Source organism: Tachypleus tridentatus, chromosome 9 (assembly GCF_004210375.1).
Source record: "Tachypleus tridentatus isolate NWPU-2018 chromosome 9, ASM421037v1, whole genome shotgun sequence".
Classification (NCBI taxonomy): Eukaryota; Metazoa; Arthropoda; class Merostomata; order Xiphosura; family Limulidae; genus Tachypleus; species Tachypleus tridentatus.
The window spans coordinates 109,611,661-109,634,843 of NC_134833.1; the positions used below are offsets into that span (position 1 = coordinate 109,611,661).

Genomic DNA, 23,183 nt, shown 5'->3' on the forward strand with positions numbered 1-23,183 from the left:
ATTTGATAATGTTTATTGTCAGTGAGTTATGTATATTGCATCATACCGTTGCTATTAAGTGTGTTGAGTAGGCTTGGAGTTAGATGTAATATTTTGAATTTTGTTTGCATCTACTAAGTGTGGCTGCATAAACCAATTATATTACTTTTATTATTAGTATTAAATTAAAAGACTATGTAAGGAACTGACATTGTGACGCAAAAAGGGAGTGTGTTAAATCTCTCAATCTATATATTACTTATGAAATATTTGGGGATTATATTAGGCAAAGGGATAAATTGCAATATAGTTATTATTTTGGGTGCAAAGTATGGTATACGTCCTGATGTCACTTTCAAAAGTTTTGGTTCATTTTCAGTACTACAACTGGAAAATAAAATTAGAAAGAATAACCAAAGTTTCTGGATCTTTGGTTTAATATTAAAAACCTATGTTGAAATAAGCAGGTGTATTATATAATTTAGGATACATATCTGGCATTTTTATATATTAAAATTATGTTTTTACAGTACAATATCAATGTATTATGCAGCCTGATTTCTGTTTAATGCATAATTTGCCATGATAGCAATAAAAGAAATTTGTCCAGCATCAAGTTAAGTATATGTCTGCCCAAATTAATTTAACATAACAAAATGTTATTGGTCCATTTGGGCTGTATCATCCTCTAAACTAAAACTATTAACTTAAAAAAAAAAAAACCCTCAAAGACAGTCATCATCTTTCATACAAGTATCGGGGCTCAAGCTTTATAATTAAACTCTCTTGTATTTACAGCTTGTACAACATTTAAACAGGATTTGTTCCATAGACCAACCACCCTCTTAAAAGAATTAAACTTCTTAGTTGAATGTGATGCCAACCTTGCCAAAATGTATATTTGTGTTTCCTAGTCCTACCATTCTTGCTGTTAAGTATGAAAAAATGTTTCAACATTATCAATTTCCTTTATAATTTTAAACAGATCCATCAAATACCCTCTAATTTTTCTTTTTTCAAAAGAAAACAGTTTGAGAGATTTCATTCTCTTATCATGTGACAACTCCTCCATATCAGATACCATTGTAGAAACCCTTCTCTGAACCTTTTCCAACAACTATTTTAGAAATTAGTAAAGAAGATGGGATGGCCCATAAGACTCTTGTTGTCCTTAAAGTACGTATATTTACAAAATATATATGTACACACACACACATTTTATAGACTAGCATAAAATGACCCTTGCTGTTTTTAAATTGCATATATACACACACACACATGTATAGCAAAACTTTACCAGACCATTCTATTTTTTCTCTACTTTATTTATTTTGCTAATCAGTTTCATGACTTCAGAGGTCGGATTTTTGTAATTTCCACTAGCTTTACAAAATGTGTTACTTTGGCCATCTTATTTCTGTTTATTATAATAATGACATGACATAGTGTTTAAGGACAAGGAACCTATGTTCCATCTCAGGTATCTTATCCTATAAACAAAACCAAAACTATTCATAATCTTAAAGCTAGGTCTTATCATTAAACGAGTTATCAAGCTTTCCCATGAACCCTCTTAAATTTATTGCCTCCTCAAAGGTAACTCATTCCACACATCAACCACTCTATTAGATAAATAAACCTGTCTTGGCTAAAAAATGACTTGCACCTTGCTAAATTTACATTTGTATACCTTAGCTTTATTATTTTCACTGTTAAATATGAAAAAGATAATGTGTTAACATTATCAGTTCTCTTTAGAATTTTAAATGCTTGTCAGATCCCTTTTAACTCTTCTTTTTTAATAGAAAACAGTTTCAGATATCTTAATTTCTCTTCGCATGACAACCCCTCCATCGCAGGTATTATTCTTGTAACCCTATCACCCAGATCTGTTTCTTTCATAACACTGTTAAGGTTATTTCCATCTAAATTACACTTATAATTCAAATTATAATAAGGCCTGGCATGGCCAGGTGGTTAAGGCATTTGACTCATTATCTGAGGGTCACGGGTTCAAATCCCTGTCACACCAAACATGCTTGCCTTTTCATCCGTGGGGGTGTTTATAAAGTGATGGTCAATCTCACTATTCATTGGTAAAAGAGTAACCCAAGAGTTGGGCGGTGATGACTAACTGCCTTCCCTCTACACTTACACTGCTAAATTAGGGACATCTAGCTCAGATAGTCCTCGAGTAGTTTTGCATGAAATTCAAAACAAACCAAATTATAACTGAAATGCATTATCATTTTATTCTCACTATAATTAAAATCCATTTGCTGAACTCACTAAATGATTTAAAATTTCTTTTGTAAAGCAGCATCATCATTCTAGACCTTAACATCATCAGCAAATTTAAGTAATTTTTGAACATTCTTTCATGTGTGCCATTTATATGAATCAGAAAGAACAAAAGTCCTAAGAGATAGCAGTTATAAACAACAGTGTGAATTTTCAAAATAAGACCATTTTATTTTACAATTTTATCAAAGTGTAATTTTTGTCTGCATCCTTGGGATACAGAATAATGCTATTTTTCTGTATGTGGTATTAAAATTTTGCATTTTTGCATGAAGGTTTGTTAAAATTTATGTATTTACATATTAAAAGTTTATTAGTGAAAACACTATATTTTCTTAAATGACAGGTATGGGCAAAATGACAGCTTCAGAAGGAAGTAGGGAAGAGGTTAAAAAAAAAAAAGGAAAAATTATATGTAAATGAAAAAACGTTTGTGAGTTGAACCACTTGAGAACTTTGTTTTTTTCCCACGAATACTAGATGACTGTGTGTGTTCTTTAGTAAATTGAGTGTTTGTTTTTTTATCTATCTTATGTAAGAGTAGTGGATTAGATGAATATAATCAATTAATAAATTCCATTAACTACCCAACTCCAATACTATTGAAGTGAAATGTTTTTGAAAATATATTGATAAATGCATATTCAGTATTTTATTACATTTTGAAATATTGAAATGATTAACGTGTTTTACAAATTGTACTAACCTGCAGTCTAGGTTTTAATAGAAGTAAAAGTGTTTTATGTAATGCTCAATGTATTTTTCTGTTTGAGCAGTATTGACTAAATTTTAAACTTATATTTCATTCTTTTGATACAGTACTTTCTTTCACTCACAAGATTAACTTTTGTTTTTTCTCTTCTCTACCCTCATCATGATCTGGATACTTTTCTGTCTGGTGCCTGCTGTTTATTGTTATATTGCTCAGATGGCTTCTTTCTGAGTTTCTGATCACATCTGTTTATTCCCTGGCAACCCTTTTCTTCTTGGGATCATTCTCTCTTTACCCTTACCAGTTGGGTTCATTCTTTTATCCAGTTGGCTTATTTTTTTTTGTCCCTTTTCCAATGTGTGTTATGTTTTGTTACTTCCCATCAAATCCTTCCACTTCACCTCTTCTTTTGTTTCTTGTATCAGTTGGCCTTTGAAGAAGATTCTGCAGTTGGGCATGTGTACCACTTTTCAGATGTTTATCTCCATTATTTCAGTTATGTTGGGGTTTCTGCATTCTCAAGGTATTGCCTACCACCTGTGGCTATACTACAGACTTTTGTGAGGCTGTAACATTAAGTCTTTATTAAAGCTTTCTTTTTTTTAAGAGATGTTTTCTTTAACTTTTATCTGTTGGATCCTGCTTTGTGGTGAGTGATGCCTGTCCAAGTGTTTTTTTTCTACACAAGTTATTAATGTATGCTATGTTGATTTGCTCATATTTTCCGTGGCTCTTTATGCTCACCTTTGAGATAGTTTCCTAAGATTGTTGGAGGGTCAATAACCTTGTGATATATGTTTCATAAATAGACCCATTTCAGACCATACTTCCTTGGATGGCATTGGTAAAACAAAAGGGAATAGCTGCCCATCCCTTACATGTCTTGACTGAATAAATCGGTGTGGTCTGCTTTTCAAAATAAAGTTTTGTGATCACTCATTGCACTGTCTTGGATGTAGCAGTACCTTTATTTGATTGGCATCACTTTCTTGACCTGTTCTCTCCCATTTGGACATGCTTCTCCCCTTTTACATCACATTTTCTTCATAACTATTCATTGCCAGAAGATACCTGGTTTAGAAGTGGTGTTGTGCCCCTCCTCAGAACATTTTATGTTTCTCTCATATACAGAGATATCCTTTAGATGATTTTAGGGTTACATCTGTTCTTCCCTCACATTGGTCCCTTCTCTTTTTCAGTGTGGGATTCTCACTAATCTTGTAAGTGGAGGGAAGTACCATATCAGAAGTTACATTTTTTCTAAACTGAAAATGTATACTCTTCAAAAAAAGAAATGCAAAAGGCAAAATATGAGACAAATTCTTAACAAGTTTATTCAAGGTAGTTCTGTATGACATGTGTGAAACTTTGCACATTCACTACTGAACATCCAAAGTCTGAAAAGGCGAAGTCCATGCTCACTAGGTGAAGTTTAACGTCACTCAACGTCAATAACGAGTATGCCCCCCGTGAGCATCAATAACTGCTTGGCATCTCCTGCCTATGGAAGCAATGAGATGACAAATCACATCCTGTGGAATGGCTGTCCACTCAGCCTGCAAAGCTGCTGCAAGCTGAGGTAGAGTCTGTGGTTGAGGTTGTCACCGTCCCAGACGTCGGCCCAACTCATCCCAAAGATGTTCGATGGGGTTTAAATCTGGTGATCTGGAGGGCCAGGGAAGAATGTTGATGTTGTGGTGTCTCAAGAAGACAGTGGTAAGTCGGGCTGTGTGAGGATGGGCGTTGTCATGTTGAAAAACATTGATGTTCACCATGATGGGTTGCACATGGGGCCTAAGAATCTCATAGACGGTTGCGTACGGTCTGATCGGAAATTCTACGCATCCCTGGTATGGTTGAGGCAGTAGACGTTGCAGTGGTGGTCCTATCCCGAAGGTGACGTAACCGGATGTTGCGATCTTGTGCGGGCGTGGTCACACGAGGTCTGCCAGATCGTGGATGGTCATGAGTTGATCCATGTTGTTGGTGACGATTCCATAGCATTGTGATGGTGCTTGGGTGGACATTCACAGCTCTGGCAACATCTGATCGAGATTTGCCTGCTTCCAAGCGACCAATGTCGTTGTTGTGTTGTGCTTCAGCCAGTCTTGGCGTAACTGTATTGCGTGTCGGTGGCTTAACGCTGAGCTATGGAAACCGAGAACCAGTCACTTTTATAGGGATTTTGCCCATGTTGCACTTGCAGAACATGCAGATCTCTCAAACAAATTTATTGGACACATGCGTTTTGGCGAAAAATCCGATGTTTTCCTCCATTTTCAAAGTGCACAACTTTTATTGTCATTTTGGTCTGACAATCAGTGCCTTAACATGCATAAGATCAGATACTCTGAGCTTGTAACGTTATTACATATATTTCTCTTTAAAATAACAAAAATATCCCTTTTGCATTTCTTGTTTTGAAGAGTATATTTACATTAGATATTTCCCTTCACTTATACTTTCCACTCTCCTTGTCATAATCAACCAGTGCTTTTGTTTTCTACCAAACTTTAAAATGATGATTTGGTTGTGACATATATAGAGGTAGTTGCATGCATCATGTGATGGTGGTACTATCCTACTGCTGGAGAGATGATACATGTTTATTTGCATGAGAGACATGTTGGCATCTTTGATTTCAGAAGGGTGGGGGTGCAAATGACTTGTGGGATGTGTTATAAAAAATTGCATATAGAGAGTAGCACAAAATGGGAAAAGCTGATCTTGTGAGAAGAAGGAAGTTCCTATTGGAAATACATTTTCAGTTTAAGAAAATTGTAACTTCTCAATGGTGATTTGGTTGTAATTATTACAACATTTTTATCTCCACAAAAAATATTCAAAATGATTCTTGTGTACAGTATATCAAGCTTGAGTTTATTCTTAGGAAATAAATTTACATTTACACTACTTTGTTTGAAGGCTAATTTGTCATATAAAATTTAAGTATGCAGTTTCTTTTTTTATGTTATCTAGTTTTCTTTCATTGTGCTATATGTGTAGTACAGTACTTATGGGTGAAACATTATTTATCATGGTAATTTTGATTTGAAGTGTTAACCACAGTTACTGTATCTATGAATTTGTAACTGTATGATATCCATAGAACTCTTATAAATATTGGGAAAATATACCATCATCCTTTTAATATCACTTATGAATGTCTTTTTTTTTTATGTTGTCTTTCACTAAATAATGAGCTTTATTCAATGGCAAAAACTTTTGTTTAACCAAATATTACACACACACACACACACACACACACACACACACACACACACACACACTAATTTATGAATGGTAAAATCATACATAGTATGTATTGTGTAACCACTAACACTTACAAGTGATTACAGATATAATATTAATACTGCATCATTTATGACAAAATAAGGTGAACTGAAACTAATTACATACAAAACTTCATTGGTTATAAATGGAAATAAAATAAATGTTATTTTGAGACATGAGGTAATGAAGCATTCAAAATTGTTAATGGTGAGAGTCTATATTCTGTTTTGTAGGGTAAATTATTGATCAGTATCTGGTTTGGCTGTATTACCAGAACAGTATCATGGTTTGTGTGTGCTCCTCTAATTCTACAGAAATAAAAGATTATTAATGGCACTAATGCCATTTTTCTTCCATATTGCTTTGTAGAATTTCTTAAAGTTAAGTGTTTCTGATACGTTTATTAGAGGAACTGAAAGATTGTTATGTCTTTTATGCTGCTGTAACACCACAGCAGATACTGAGTATCTTTTGAGAGACATAGGATGCTCTACACTTGTACTTTTTAAAACAATTCATCTTGAGACATTGAAGTCAGTACTACAAATTTTAATTAGTACCTTCACATGTATTTCATGGCCTAATCATGTAATATATTACCTGTTACTCACAGGCATTATAATAGAATTTTTATTAAATTTTGTTGTTGACTAATGAACATTACTGAATAGTCATATTTTGACTTAATACATAGTTATGTTAAGAAGATTTGAAAGCTAATTATAGATGGATATAAATGAAATTGAAATTAATAATAGTGGAAAAAATGTTCTCTCACAATTTACAAATGTTTGAGTATAAACCATTGTCTAAGAAATAGGTTTTAGTTGTTTTTATAATTTTCTTTAATATACTATAAATAGACTTGTAAAATATTTCTGTAAACATGCTATATAAAAGAATATGATAATCTCCATTACATCAAAAAATACAGTTATAATTATTTTTTATTCATTATGATTGTTACTCCTGTAACATGTATATATATTCACATGTATTTATATACCTATTTTGCAGTCTGAAGTGGAACTTTTTGTAAATCGGCTTGATTCAGATGAATCTATAATTCCATTTGAATATCATCAGTAAGTATAAATAAGTTGTGCTTGAGATCATTACCTTATGTACTGAGAATAAATTTTCTGATAATAAAGAAACATTCAATGTGAAGTTTGTGTAGTTGTACTAATGTACATTGTGAATTGGCTATATCCTGAAGTGATACTACATCCTTTCATTTTAATGGTTTCTCAATCCTGGTCTGCCCATTAAGCATTGTAGAGAAAAAGTTTGATACAGTAAACCAGTCTGAATACCTCAGTTTTGTGTCAGTTCAGGGTGTGCTGATCATGTGACTACTCTAACAAATGCACTGTGCCATCTGTGCTGCTGCAGCTATCTCCAGCTTCTGTTCCAGAATAATCCTCACTTCCTCAGTTGGTATACTCATGTGTAGATGGGTGTTTTAACATTTGTGACTACTAAATTTTGTTGTGCTTGATCACAAATTTTTATCAGTTTCAATTCCATATTTTGACTTCTTGTGTTTGATTTCCATTGTTTCTATTCATTCATTTTAGAAATATTTTTATTTTCTGAATTGTAATTTGTTCATATAAGTTTGATATTTAATAAGGTGGATGAGGTAATTCCACAGTGCTTTTGACATGAGCAAATCAGATCACAGGCTGGATGATGTCTGCTTGGAAGTAAAGGGTATAGTTTGTGTCTAATGTTTGGTTGAAGATATCTTTTTTTCACATTACAATTTTTAGTGAGGAAGGGTATAATTATTTAGTGAATATTTTTTTTATGACACCTTCCACTTGTTATAATCATTTGGGTAAGGTATTGTTCTTTTTTTTTTTTTCAAGAGATCTGTGGAAAGTTTTTTAGTTTGTGTTTCTCATTTCCAGTAAGTATATTCATGTTTTACAAGTTCATGTGAGCTTGTGTGGATTGACCTAATTTCCTTGTGTGATAATTTTGGTATTTCATGTCTCTTCTGCTCAGTATTTGGTAAGTTTCATATTCTTGTAAATCTTCTGTCATCTAAGTTACTTTAGTTTAAGTTTGCATTTAGAGTTTATTACTTCTTTTTGCGTAATTTTTGTTCATGTGCATGGTTTTGCATGATAATTACTGTTTAAATGATTGTGAGTGTGTTGCTTCATTATTTATGTTAGTTTGAATGTCCCTTTTTCTTTATTACTAATCTTATTAGGGATTAGATTTGAACTGAATTTTGTTGTTAACTTGGTGACTTTTAATTTTCTTCAACATAAGTTTTACTTTTGTGTCCTTTGTCTTATCAGTTCTTTGAGTACACTTATAAGTTTGATATTTATGAGTCTTTTATTTTATAAGTTTCTTTAGTAACAGCATTGATGATTCTGAAGATAGTGATTGTTGAAAAGGTGATGAAAAAGGTTATTTTTTGAGGTTTGAAGATGAGTGAAGAATTAAATCTGTTTTCCAATTATTCCCAAATTTTTTTGTATTTTAAAACTAATTTAACTTTTGGTGTTATGTATATATTTTTATCATTAAATATTATTGTTTGAGGAGTAAAATATTGTTAGTTATATATGTGGATTTTAATAAAATAGATAAAGTTATGTTTTGTTGATATAAATATTACTTGGTATTCTGCCTCAAACTTTGTCTGAATATTACCTTCCAAAACCTGACTATGTCTTATGGGTCTGATAAGTGCACTGGAGTGTTTTATAAGCTACAAAATATGGCATGTGGGAAAGTGATTGCACACACATGAGCCTTTCTATGTTTATCAACACCATATTGATCCATGTCATAGTTATCCAACACTTCCTAGACTGATCTAGTCTTGTGTCTCTTTATTTACTTCACTTGTGCCTGTAAATTCAGTTCTATCCCAATTATGTTACTTGATTGATTGCTAGTCAGAGAGTGTACTTATTCCACAAGTAGTGCTGTACTTCACAAATGTGTTTTCATATTCTTGCATAGCCATTCTTTCAGTGTGGTAACTTTTTGCTTGATTTGAAATTGATGTGACTTCACATCCCCCCTTACCATGTTATTGTGGGATTCTTGCATTGGGTTAACAGAACTAGTGCTGTTTTGGAAGTTAACAGTTTCTTTCTTTGAATTTTTTTTTTAGATAGGTGCTTACATTATAATAGTGAGAGAGCTAGCTGTACCAATACAGATGAGACAGTACAATTGGTGAAGAGTATATGTTTTGAAATTGCACAAAGCTGATAGGGTATAGACTGGCATGTTGTAGTAAAAATTTTTAGCAATGTTTAGAGAGCAGATCAAGATTGAGATAGCTTTGGGTGAGAGTAGATAAGTGTGTGTGTACACACTGATATATTTGTGTATGGCCTTATTTTTTAAACATACATAATAATGATTTGCGTAAAAGAAAGGAGTACATGTATGAGTGTAAAAGGTTAGATGTAAGAATACAATTTTGTTTAATGTAATAAAAAAAACAGTTTGTAACCTGAGACATGGTATTGCTACATTTTGCTTATGTATATTGGTAGTTTCTGATTCACTACTTATCTAAGCTTAACTAACTATCGCAAAGTTATTACTAGTTGTAGCAGTATTACACATGAATAAAATTTGTTGTGTAATGCTTGATGTATTCCCAAGTTTTCCCTGAACATGTTATTTTGTACCAGTAGAGAACCAGCCACACTCTTTTAGTATATATTAACAAAATTTCAAAAGAAGAGAAATAGGTATCAATATTTGGTATTTTGAAAGCAAGTTCAAGGGAAATCTTGCAATTACATGGAAGTAAAAATCTAGTTTGCCTTTTGAAGATACTTTTGTATATTATCAACAAGATAGTTTTGAAGTTGGTATTTATTGTAAACTGACTTTTTCACAACTTTGTGCTCATTTTGATTGTTTTATTTTACTTCCAGTATGATCAGTTAACTCCACCTATGCCTATTCTCAAGTTGACTGTCCTTTGTTTGCAATTAGCCTTAAAAATCTCACCCAACTCCACATGTATATTGTGGTTCACATGTGTTATAACTTTCAAATGAGCAAGTGACAATGTTCCACCAACAGGAATGCAACATATTCTCCTGCCACAACTGACTTCCTGTCTTCACTTCTTTGGCACAACAACGTTCAGATATCTAGCTCACCATTTTTAATTTATCTGGCAGGTGGTAGCACAACCTGTGTAGGGATGGCTTGGATTGCTCATCAAAATGATATTTTAAATATCTATTCAGTAGGTCAGTAGAACTTTACAATATTATACAATGTTTCAGTATCCTTTCATAACAGTATCTATATAATGATTGAGCCACAAGTTCTGGGAATTTCTGTAAATATCATAGCAAAAACATTTGAATTTCTTGTTTTTTCTTTCTTCTGTTTTTTACTTATTACACAGTAACTCAAAATCCAAAACAGTGGTGCCAGCCAACTTCACTGAGGTGACATAGTTTCAAATGGAGTATCTGCTTTTATCGGTATTATAAATAACTAATAACAATTAAAACAAGCCATTATTCTAGTGTAACAATGTTTAATTCCCCATGAAGTTAGCTTTATTACTGAGGTTTGGTGTTCCTTTAAAATGCTTAAATACAGAATGAAACAGGAATTACCAGCCAATAATAGATAAACAATACAACTGGAACCTCATTGTATTTAGAACTTTGTTATAAAAAAAGTGTGAACTTGTATCTATTGAACCACTGCATTACAAAATGGACACAGTTAAAGAAAAAACTTTTCAAAGAAAGGGTTAGCTAATCTAAATCCTTCAGAAATAATGCAACTATGATAGTAGAGATGTCATTTGCATCATCCCTACATAATAGTGACCCAGGTAGTTTGTGCTCTTAACTTGCAATTTGAGAATTATGGGTTAAAATCTCAGTCACACCAGTTGTACTCATCTTTTCAGCTATTGAGCTGTTATAATGTTATGGTCAATTCCACAGGATTTGATGGTGGGGTGTGATGATTAGCTAGAAAAAAAATGAGGGCTATATGTGCTAGCTATCCTTTATTTAGCTTCATGCAAAATTTAAATCAAGCCAAATCAAGCCCTACATAATAGCATAGGCAAGAATTAACATATATGGCAATATGTATAACTATTCAGTCACAATCAAGTTTAATTTTTTGTATTTTTTTCTGTTAACATTCTATGATAATGTGTGCTTGTGTGCTGTTATGTAGGGATGATGTGAATGCTATCTTTATTATCTTGTGTGCTTTGTTTTTGAAGGATTGATATTAGCTATCCCTACATCATCATTCTATGGGGAATATTGTCCTGACTGGCATGTGAATCACTCCTCTCAGGTATGTGTCTCACTGTTCCCATTGCTTGAAGTATCTTTCTCATCCAGATATTGCTGTTTTTATCCTTTTACCTTTCCAAATCTTCAGTTTATTGGTAAGTGGTAAGTGATTTTTATTTATGCTCTTTTTTAGTGGCCTTTTTTGGACACTTTTAGGATCTGCTTCTTTTGTGAGTGGTGTTTGTTCAATTATACTGTTTCATAAAATCACAGTATGTAACTTAATATGTGCATAACACACACAATTGAGATGGAGTGATACACAAAGCCATGTATAGGCTTTTTTATAAATATATTTGTACCAGACTATACACTCATGGATTAACATGGGTAAAAACAGACTGAGATTGCTTCCCATCCCTGATGTTGCTTGAACTGATGGAACCAGGAATGCACTGCTCTATAAACTATGATTTTGTGGTCATCCTTTATATTTTCTCTGTTGAGGCATTCCTCTGGACTGTCCAACACATTTTGTTCCGACATTTTTTTTTGTGGTATGTGAGAGCTCTTATCATTTACAGTTCCTGACCAATGGGATGGTAGACTATGGCAGAATCCTCCTGAGTGTGCACATTTCCTCTTGCTTGAGAGTGGAGCATTGGTGATTCACCTGTTCAGAAGGTGTGACTGTTCTCCTGTTGCTTGTATGGATTGGATTTTTACATCTAATCTGTATATATTTCATCCATCTGGGTGGGAATCCTCCCTCCATGTTGCATTTCTGTTTTCATTTAGATATACAATCCCAGGGTTTATTATTGCAGTTGGCATAGGATTTGCACATATGATAGTTTAGATTCTTGGAATAGAGGCATCTCTCTCCTTCTGATTCCTAGACTTGAAGTGAATAGTTAAGGAATTTCCTACTGGTATGGAGTCACTTTAGGTTCCCCTGTAATGTACTGAAGTTGACCTCCCAGTTATGGCTTGATGCACCCTAGCCACTTTACACATATTCCACTTCCTTTGGTTTGGAATTGATATCTTGTTCCATCCTATTTTGCTACACACCAGATGTTGTGCAGTCTCCCATGACTTTTTTTTTCCCTCCACATAAAGAGGAAGCACATCATGAGTATTCTTCAGATCTTTTGAAGGTTGTTCTCATCTTTACTTTTGCACCAATCCCTCTTTCTGTTGAGTTTGGGATTCCAGCCATAACTAAGAGAGGAGGTAAGTAATTGTATTAGAAGTTAACATTTTCTTACATTGAAAATGAATTTCTGTTAGAGATGTACGTCTTCTCACGCTTCCTACCTATCCTCCCCACCTCTGGTGTCAATATTTTTGTTCATGCCTAACCTCAAAGTGAAAATTGTGTAATAGAGGGCAGTCAAATCAAGAATAGCTGTAATTGTGAGTAGAGGTAAGTATCTATCAGAAAAACATTTTCAACATAGGAAAGTATTAACTTGTGCTAGCACTTTTATTGAGAGTAATATCATTGAAAAGTTAAATATATTGATCATCCCTGAAGTTTTAAATTTGTAGTATTAATGAAACTAATAATAATATTGGAATTATTGTATTTGAAAATCAGCTAAAGTAAATAAAAAAAGTTGCTTTCAGTCATGTGTAGAGTTTAGTAGTAGATAGTAATTAGATGTACATTTAAGTCCATTATGGAAATGCGTGTGTGTGCATATTTTTTATTTTATTTTAAGGACTTGATATCTAAAAATAAAAAAAAATTGTTACTACAAGGTTGATTGCCTTTCTTAAATGGAGGAATATCTGTGGTTTTTTCACTAAGTGGTTGTATACTTGTATAAAATAAATGATTCCTTGAAAACTTGAGAATTTGTCAAGCATTGTATGACATTTTAACCAAATGTTACACTGGCATCAGTAATGGTAATTTGTGATAGTTAAGCTGAAAATGAGATGTAATTGACCATTTGTAAGAACTTATGCATTTATCATGGTGTAAAAAGTGTACATTCCAATATGTGACTTTATTAAATTAAAGAATCACAAGCTTAAAAAATCTATTTAAGTAACCAGATAATACATTACAGTTTTCAAAATTAAGAAGTGATTAATATAGGTTTTTATTGATTCAAATACAGGTGTTAACTGTATGGCCATAAATTTTGTTAGTCACATGTAATTTGTTTCACTTACAGTTAAGCTTTTGTATTGTAAACAATTGGATCTTCTTTATTTTTTACATCCTGTGCTGTCAAAGCAATGTGCAACTAATAATCTCATTTTATTGAAAGCAATATAATGGTAAACAGGATTAAAAGTGCATCATGAAGTTAATTTTAGTTTGCACTCTTGAGACATTATAAAACACTTTTTCCACCATCAATGTTTAAAAGGTATAATAATTTTTTTGGGGGGAATATTTTTAATATTATTTAAATTTTTTTTTTTTTTTTGCTAAGTTTTGATTTCTGTACCACATCTATTGATGATTCTCCTGTGGAAAACTTGGGCCAAGTGGTGTTTGGAGAACGAATTAGACCATCTTTGTACAAAGTAAGTGTTTGTATATAGTAAACTTGTCACTTATCTAACAAATGTGTAGTATAGCATGATGATTAGAGCACTCAAATGATCTGTGGATTGAGAGATTGAACCCCATCACTGAATATGTTCATCCTTTCAGATGCAGGAGGGGGGGTATATTGTGATGTTCAATCCCCACTATTTGTTGGTAAGAGAGTAATCGAAGAGTTGGTGGTAGTAATGACTTCTTTCCTTCAGTGTAGTCTATCATTTCAAGAAATAGTATTTCAGTATTATAGTTTTTTGGTACTTGTCTTTGTATTTATGTTGTGTTTTTTTTTCAGTCACCTACTCACCTTTGGAGTAATGTAATGATAGTACTATGTAAGTATTAGATATCAAAATTGCATTTGCTTGATGTGGCAGTGTAAGCATATTCTTTAAATTTCTGTAATGTTGTACATTTTCCTTCTTCCATGTGAGCAGTATCTAATTCTTAAAGAGATGAATGAAGTGTAAATTGACTCTGAAGACAATATTGAAGTACAAACAATGAGGATCAATATAACATTAAGACAGGGGGTTCTTTAAAACATTCATTAATAATTTGAGACTTGCATATGTGTATATTATTCTTCTGGGATGATTTGTTTTCATTAGGATAATGAAAATGCAACATAGGTAATACTTGATCTGTAACAATCTTCAGGTAGGGACTTGGTTGTAAACTGACCTTAGAGAAGTTAAAAGACCTTGTTGAATAATGCCACTAAACTGCTGGGCAAACCATAAGGGAGCTACTAGATTCCTTTTCAGAAAGATCCAAGCAGTCAAAACTGTTACTTTCTTTTGGCTGTTGCTTTGTATAAAGATTCTCATTTGATGAGAAAGGAGTAAATGATGGCTCATCTGACCTTATTTCCAGTTCTTCATTGCTTTTGTGAACATGCTTTATGGCATTGCACCTCTGAATGAAACATACTTTAGTAGGTATATTCTGTAGATTGTTATTTGGCTATGATGTCCTGTTATGTTCTTTTTGATAGATATTGCTACTTTGTTGTATTTACCTTTGTAGTTCTTTTCACTTTTGTTGTTATGTTTTGTGTGTGTGTTTTATACAATCCTGTATTATGTCCTGCAGTCTCAACCACACATGAAAATCTTCCATATGTTGTTGCCATTTCTGTTTAAAACTTTGCAGATTGAATGTTATCCTGTCACCAAACTGAAGACTGTTTCCATCACAAATGAAGGTTACAGCATTTGTAAGGAAGGTTTGATGTTATTGCTAATATTAGTAGCCTATAAAATCATCTTAATTTAATCATTAATTACTTGATAATTTGTTTAATGGTTTTTCTAAATTGCTAATTAATTTATATCCTATGTTGTGGTTGCTAATGTGCTGCTATGTTCAGGTAAGTATTGAGGACTGTGTGGTGGTAGGGGCTTATATTCAGTCCAGTGTCCTCCTGTTAGAAAAGTTTGTGTGTTTCCAACTAATCATGACAATGCTTAATATTAATTTTAATAACTGTTGCAAAAGATTTTCATGTGTTTTTTGATGGAGCTTCATTTTGTTTTTAAGGATCAGACTCCATAAATGAATCTTTTCAACCTAAATTTGGTGTTATCAAATGTGGCTATATAGGTGCAAGCTGAAGTTAACTTATTTATAGAAATGATTTTCAGGGCCATTATAAACATTTCTCCACTTGTTTTTACACTGTATGGTTAAAATGTTCAAGTCATTGTTTTCTTACTGATAAGAATGACTGATAACAAAAAATAAAAATGATTAAAGCTCTCTATACCAATGATCCAGATACCTTGTCCTTGTTGCTAATTAATTTCCAGTCCCAACTTACCTTCTCCTTGGGAATGACGTTTTTGATTTTCCTAATATTTGGTGACTGCTCCTGTGGGGTGCTCATTCATGTGAAGTATTTGAATTTTTTTGTCACTTCCCACTTAGTTACTTTTTTGTTTTTAATCTCTTGTTCCTCATCCACTTACCCTGGCTGTTGTTAACTTCAGTCAGGTTTACATTCATTGTATAATCAGTGTGTAAAGTTAGTTTTTTTTCTCATTGCATCAGTTTTCTCCAAATTTTTGTACATTTCTGTCACTCTTATTCAGATCTTTCTGATTGATCTTTCCTGGCTAGCACTGCTTTGGTTTTCTCAGCTATTTTGGCTTGATTTGTTTCTTTTCTTTCTGGATTGATTTTATTGACCTACATAGTGGCCCATGAATAATTCTTTTGACTTTTCCATTTCTTAACATTTTTATATGAACTTCTAGGTCCAATATACAATGTGGGTAGCTTAATTGTTTTTAATGCTTCTTTTCAGTGATTCTATTTCCCATGATTTTTTCTCTTACTCTACTTTTTGATCTTATTTTTCTTTTCCCTTTCTGCCCTTACCAATTTGATTTGGATTATGATTCAGTTGGCTTTTTATTTTTTCTACCTATCATCATTTCCTGGTGTTTTCACTCCAGCCCTGCTTCTTCTCTTTTCTCTGCATGCTTATCCTGTTGTCTGTCGGAGGTACTATTTTGAGCACTGGGACTACTTCTCATACGGTCATCTCCCATTCTCTGCTTTGGTTAGTTGTTTGTTCCTTGTTAGAGTATTATTAACAACCTGTTATCATCCTTTACTCTTTCATGAGACTGTGACTAGATAAGTTATCTTTTAGTATATATACATATCTCTTATTTTTCTGCGGCATATGACAAGTGGTGCCTGCCCAGGTATATTTAATTTAGTCAAATCCACACTGTAAGTCTCTGTTGACTTGTATTATGATTTTCATGGCCATAAAATGCATACTGCTAAGATGCAGTATTTCATAAGATCACTTGTAGGCATATCTATGCAATATATTTGCATCATTAACTTACCCATTCTGGGCTGTATTTGCTACATACATGGACTACATGGGTAAAGCAGAAGGGAATAGTGGCCATGCCTTTTATTAATAAATAAATCAGTATGGTCTGCTTTAAAACATAGGGTTTTATGGTTGTCCATTGCAATATTTCTCTCCACTATACTTTCTATCCCTTTTTCTTTTAGTGGAGTTTGAGAGTGCTTACCAATTTTCAGTTCAAGCTGATGGTGTGGTGGACTGAAGAGGCATCCTCTTGAATGTATTAATGAAATACAAATAATATAAATACATATACGTATGCATGTGCACATGCACACATATACACAAATGATTATAAAACCATTCAGTTAAGAGTAGGGCAGTAATATTATGTTGGTGTAGATGATGTGGTATCGTTCACTGTGTAACAATAGAATGAGCCATCAAAATTGCAGTTAACTTTCCAATTGGGATTTTTATTCCTACCCCCATGTGGATTTTGGTTCCTAGTTGTTTGGTATTGAATTTAGAGCTGAACTAACGAACATAAGTCCTCACACGTGAATTATAGATGTCTCTATTCCATAATCATATTTTTCAGAATTGGATTTAATAAATATCATATGTCTTGTATCCTTATTCTACCATAGTTCTCTTCCACTTAGATATCCTCCTTCAGACTTTTTTCCACAACAGACAAAGAGTATATCTGAACCAGAACTGGTTCAGTCTCTCACGTACGATCTTCTACAATGAGGATCTACTCTTTGGGGGTATTTTGGGGTTGCTTCTTTCTTTCCCTTTTATGGATCCATTTATCTTTTCAGTGTAGGATTCTAGATATTTATGTTGAGCAGAGGTAATGTATTGTTTTGGAAGTTATAATTTTCCTGTACTGAAAATGCAGTTTTGAGAGGTACTTACCTCCTTTCACACTTCCCACCTTTTCTCCACACTGAAAATCATTGCTTTCCTTTACTGCCAATTCTTGAAGAGATAGTTTGATAGAATTGAGTAGAGGGAGTTGCATGCTCCGAAAGTGTGTTACACTCTTATTGGTGGAGAGTTGCTGCATGATGGTTTACTTGCAAGATACATTTGGAACAATCAGTTTGAAGATGGTTGGAAGCTTCAAGGCTTGTGACATGTAAAACAAAATTTTGCATATAGAGGACTGCACTGAACAAGAATAGCTATTTATGTGATAGGAGGTAAGTTCCTTTTGGAAATACATTTTTCAGAATAGGAAAATTATCACTTCAGGTATACTGTTGTGGGTATATTGCAAATAATAAAGTACATAGTTATATTCTGTTGTTTTTTTTATAAATTGTAAATTTAACAAAAAATCTGCTTTACATTTAGAAATGTTAAATGGTTATTATATTTATGTTTGAAGTATATGTGTGTTGGACATGGTGATCTTTGACATTAAATTTTGTGAATGCAGACATTCAATAGGTGGGAAAGGGTTAAGCTGACTTGATGTTTTAAAAATCTTTATAGTTAGACTGTAAATGTTGTAGATTAAACTAAATGTTTGAAGACATGATACTTCTTCATAAATGTAAGAAAATCAACTTCAGGTATCACTATAAAACACAATAAGCAATGCATAATTTAAGAAGTATGTCAAGGCCAATATGTACCTGATTACATTTTTGCAGTATTTTAGAAAAGTTTTGTTTATTTGTGAAGAAATGAAATCTTTTCAACATTGTTTACTATTTTTGATCTAGTGTAAATATTAATTGTTAATTATACATTCTGTCTATTAAATTTATTTTAGTAATTGGTGATAAGTGCATGTACCTTTTTAAAATGTGTATACTATTTAATAAGTAGAGTGTTTCTTCTACTAGAAACTTTTCTGTGCAATAAAGTTTGTTTATACTCTAAATAGAAAAACGTTTGTGAAACACTAACATAGAATTAAAATGAATTGTTTTTCTTAATTTTTTTATTTACTTAAAATATTTATATTCTTTGCTTGTTGCAGTTTAATTTTTTAAAGGAACAGAAATGTGTGAACCTGTGTCGGAAGACTTACAAAATGAATGAAAAAAAAGATGTCAAGAAATTAAATTTGCTGAAAAAAGGAATGATGCAGAACTATCAACATCATTGGTTTGTTTGTGTATTAAATAACAAGCTAATTTATTGTTGTTAACAATTAATGTTGATAGATGTAAGTGTTTGAGAAGTGAGCACATAAAAAAAAAAAGTTATTTTTATTTATTTTCCTCCTTCAACTATACTATTACCCACACAATTATGAATTATAATACTTCTGTGCATATCAGCAATGTAATATTGAGATTGATAAAAGTATTTTATAGCAAGTAGATTATAAATAATATTATAAGGTGATCACAGAAATGAAGAATAAATATGAAGAGTATTTTGGAAGTTTCTCATCTCATGAGGTGTTATGAGAACATGTATATTTATATATGTGTAACAGGATTGTTGACAACATGCCAGTGACTTGGTGCTATAATGTTGAAGGAGAGCAGAAGTACTGTTCAACTGGTTTTCCCATGGGCTGTTATGTCAAACCAGATGGAACCCCTAAAGATGCTTGTGTTATCAATGTGAGTGATTAACTGGAAATTTTAATTATAAATAACAGTTTTCACTTGTCTGTAATTGGGAAAATAAATCTGTGTTGTATGTCCAAGTAACTACTTTGTAGAGTATGGGTGGGTCTTCACCAAAATTGGTATGGAAGTTCATTAAGTTCGTGTGAAGGTACACACAGATTTTTAGTTTTATGGTTTTTTATGGGCATTTTTGCATTTGTTTACTAATACTTTGCTGTCTGTTGATGGATCTACACCAAAATTAGTATGGAGGTTTATTAAATTCATGCTGGGGTATGTACATATTTTCAATTTTGCAGTTTTTATGGGCATTTTTGCACTTTTTACCAATACTTTGTCCCCAGTTGACAGATCTTTACCAAATTTGGTATGAAGGTTGACTGGGTCTATGGGGAGATGCTAACAGATTTTCAGTTTCATGTTTTGTGTTAATTAGTTTTTATTGGATATTTTTGCATTTTTGACAGTTACATATAAGGAAAGCAATTTTTAATGTTCTAAGATATTTCAATAATCATGAATTTACATAACTTCCATCCAGGGGATGGGGTACTCCAGCTAGTTAATTAATTGTTTAATATTTTTCTTTGTAGTTTATCTATATATGTGCTTGAAACAAAGTTACAGGAATTGCAATATTTCTTTTGTGACTGAATTATTACATTATTATGCAAGGATATCTGTCCCAAAACATTCTTTTCATGTCTTTTTTTTTTCCCCATTATTTTTGTCTAAATCATTGTATTAGAAGAGGTGAGTACTTATGTACTATCTTTTTTATTCTGTTATAAGACTTGAGTCTGAATAGAAAAGTCTTGTTAATCTCGGTGTTTAATATGTTTATGAAAAAGAAGAAACACTACATTTATATTTTTCTCTACTTTGTTAGACTGCATTCAATAAACGTGATACTTACTACCTTTTTAACCATGTGGATATTGCCATTACCTACCACAGTGGAGATGGAGAAACATGGGGGGTTAATTTTGGAGATAAAGGGGGCCGTATCACTTCTGTAAAGATTGTACCTAAAAGGTGAGTTTGTACAAAACATCTCTTGCTCTGGAATAGCTTTGTGATATTTTTTTTAGAGAAATACTTTGTCAAGAAAGGCAAAGATGTAGTTACCCACTTCCAGAACACTATTGATTTACTAAATATTTTATAGAAGTGTAGTCATAGGAAAATTATGAGGTTTTTATCAAATTAATAGTTAGTAAGAGAATGAAAAACATTCCTCTGTATTAGATATTTCTCTCAGTATTTATTCTTGTAGAGATAATAAAAAAGTGCTTACATTTCTTCCAATCAGTAATGCTACTTGATTTTATTAAACTCTAACCTTGTTTAAAGTTTTCTTCCTATGAATTTCAACGTACAACTTTATATACACAGATATAATGCATTTTAAGTTAAAGAATTAAAATACGCTTCAGGTTAAACCAGTTGTACTGACTTTGGTAAAGGCTGTATGATCAAAGTGTGTATACCATGGATATGGAAATGTTTAAGAAGTAACGTATCACTTTTTCATAAGAATTTATATTTAATGTTTTTGTATATATTTGCATGAACTTTTATACATCTGAACTAGTTTTAGTAGTTTGTTCTTTCTCTTGCTTCTAATGTGGCATTAATATTTTTATAAACAAGTTTATATGAAAAATAATTCAGTTTACTTTTATATTTATGTATAGGTATGACATTTTATGAATAATATCCTTTACACTTTACAATATATATGTGATAATTGTGCATGTATCAATTGATGAGATATCTTTAAAGGGTATTTTTGTTAAGTTTATTGGCATCAGAGTTATTATTTGGAAACATCATAATTCTCAAAATCAAGTTCAATCAGTTTCCTATCATTATTTAGAGTTTGTGAATTCCACCAAACATGTAGCTACAAAGTAACTATCAGAGTTTAAATATTTTCAATTTTAACACTATTAGTATGGGCATCTTGTTTTTGCACATATTATGAGATTTTAATGAGTTACATTCAAAATTTAAACTTCTTTCTTACCCTGATGTATGGATGAAAATGGCATAAAATCATAATTAATAATTCAAATTTTAATATATATAAAAGTTTTTAATTGTACAAGGCAATATTAAAAACATATACAGAACTCCCCTAGTAGGAGGATTATAACATTTACCTTTTAGGCATCTTCTCATTTCTTATTTATTTATTTACCATCCTTCTCAGAAATACAAAATTTAATGTGTTCTCATCACTTTAGCAAAGCATCATTTTTATGGCTTTCAATCTTATTTAGTTACAAAGCTATAAAAGCAAAGTAGACTCTCTTGAAACACCCACCTGTGATAGTTCTTTCTGATGTTTAATACTGTATGTATTGTTTATTTTACATACAGTTTAAACTTTATTCACATTGGAAACATGTTGATGAGCTAGCTTAAAGTTTAGCTGGGATATTGTCTGCTTTTTACATGCTATTATTTTGTGTTTTTTGGTGTATTATTTAATTAAATAAAAACTATTTTGTGCAATAGTACCATTAGTATTAAAAAATAGACATTGACAGTCAAGAGTTAACAAAATGCACGTAAGTACTGTATGTTTTGTTTTGCATGTGTATTGTGTATTTAATATTAAAAAAGTAAATAAAATGCAAAAATTAGAAGCTTTTTAGGTTTGATCAGGTAAAATAAAAGATAATAAATTTTGCATGTGATATGCTTGCAAGCAACTTGCAAGTAGCCTATACATTGTTATTCTCTAGGGTAATGTTAGCTACACATTTGCCAAGTGGTTTATATTTTATATGGTACAAATGTTAATTAGACATAATTTGAAGCACAATGAAATGATAACATTTAAGTATAACTTATGCCAGTTTTGTTTATAACGATGATACTATTACACTGAATATTTTTTTATTTATTTAAGTAATGTAGGTAAGAATACAAAAAAAGTAGCTTGCACAAAGCAAATATCTTTCTGTAGTCCAGAAGTTGGTATTTACATGGCATTATTTTAAAGTAAAAGTTTAATTGTTGAATAACTCTAAAGTATTTTTTTATTTTCATGAATTGGCTTTCTTTTAATTTGTAAAAATATACTCTTACTTTTTTACAAGAGATAGCTTATCATGAATGTGTGTAAATACATTTTATAATATATGATTGAAATTTTAGTTTTAGTGGTGTGACTTAAGTTCTGTTTTCCCTTTTTAGTATTAAACACAGAAAGACAGGTGAGAAAGCTTGTAATTCTCCCACTGAACCCATGGGAATTCCTGGTAAAACAAAAAAAAATGATACTATAACTGTGAACTACACTTATTCTGTTTATTTTTTGGTAAGTAATAAGTAGTCTAGTTATATGGTACAACATTTACTTACTGTTATTTGTAATTGAATATTATACATATCACATGTTTGTATCTTTTTGTTTTAAAAGCATTTCTGTATTTTTATGAAGATATGAGCAGTGCTGTAAAGAACAGAAGATAGGAAAGTTGTCTTGCTCCTAAAAAGTAATGTGTAAGAATAGTGTACAAAATATTTAGATTTAAAGACACAAACATTGTGGGTGAAGATGATAAAACATAAACATCCAATTATTGTAACTATGCATACCCATAAAATA

General features: G+C 31.9%; 1 protein-coding gene across 5 annotated transcripts in view; it reads left to right on the top strand.

Moving 5' to 3' along the window:
• LOC143226027 (transmembrane 9 superfamily member 2-like) overlaps positions 1-23,183 on the top strand; it is a 57,952-nt gene that overhangs the window by 1,082 nt on the left and 33,687 nt on the right. Inside the window, exons 2-8 of one of the 5 annotated variants that reach the window (XM_076456420.1) lie at positions 7,304-7,371; positions 14,013-14,106; positions 15,281-15,344; positions 18,958-19,085; positions 19,423-19,552; positions 20,451-20,596; positions 22,769-22,892. In XM_076456420.1, the coding sequence (XP_076312535.1) occupies positions 15,327-15,344; positions 18,958-19,085; positions 19,423-19,552; positions 20,451-20,596; positions 22,769-22,892 (546 nt within the window). In that variant the 5' untranslated portion in view covers positions 7,304-7,371; positions 14,013-14,106; positions 15,281-15,326. Of the gene's footprint in view, positions 1-7,303; positions 7,372-10,212; positions 10,537-14,012; positions 14,107-15,280; positions 15,345-18,957; positions 19,086-19,422; positions 19,553-20,450; positions 20,597-22,768; positions 22,893-23,183 lie in introns of those variants that run through there. The other 4 variants (XM_076456421.1, XM_076456419.1, XM_076456422.1 and 1 more) reach the window with 4 other exon arrangements.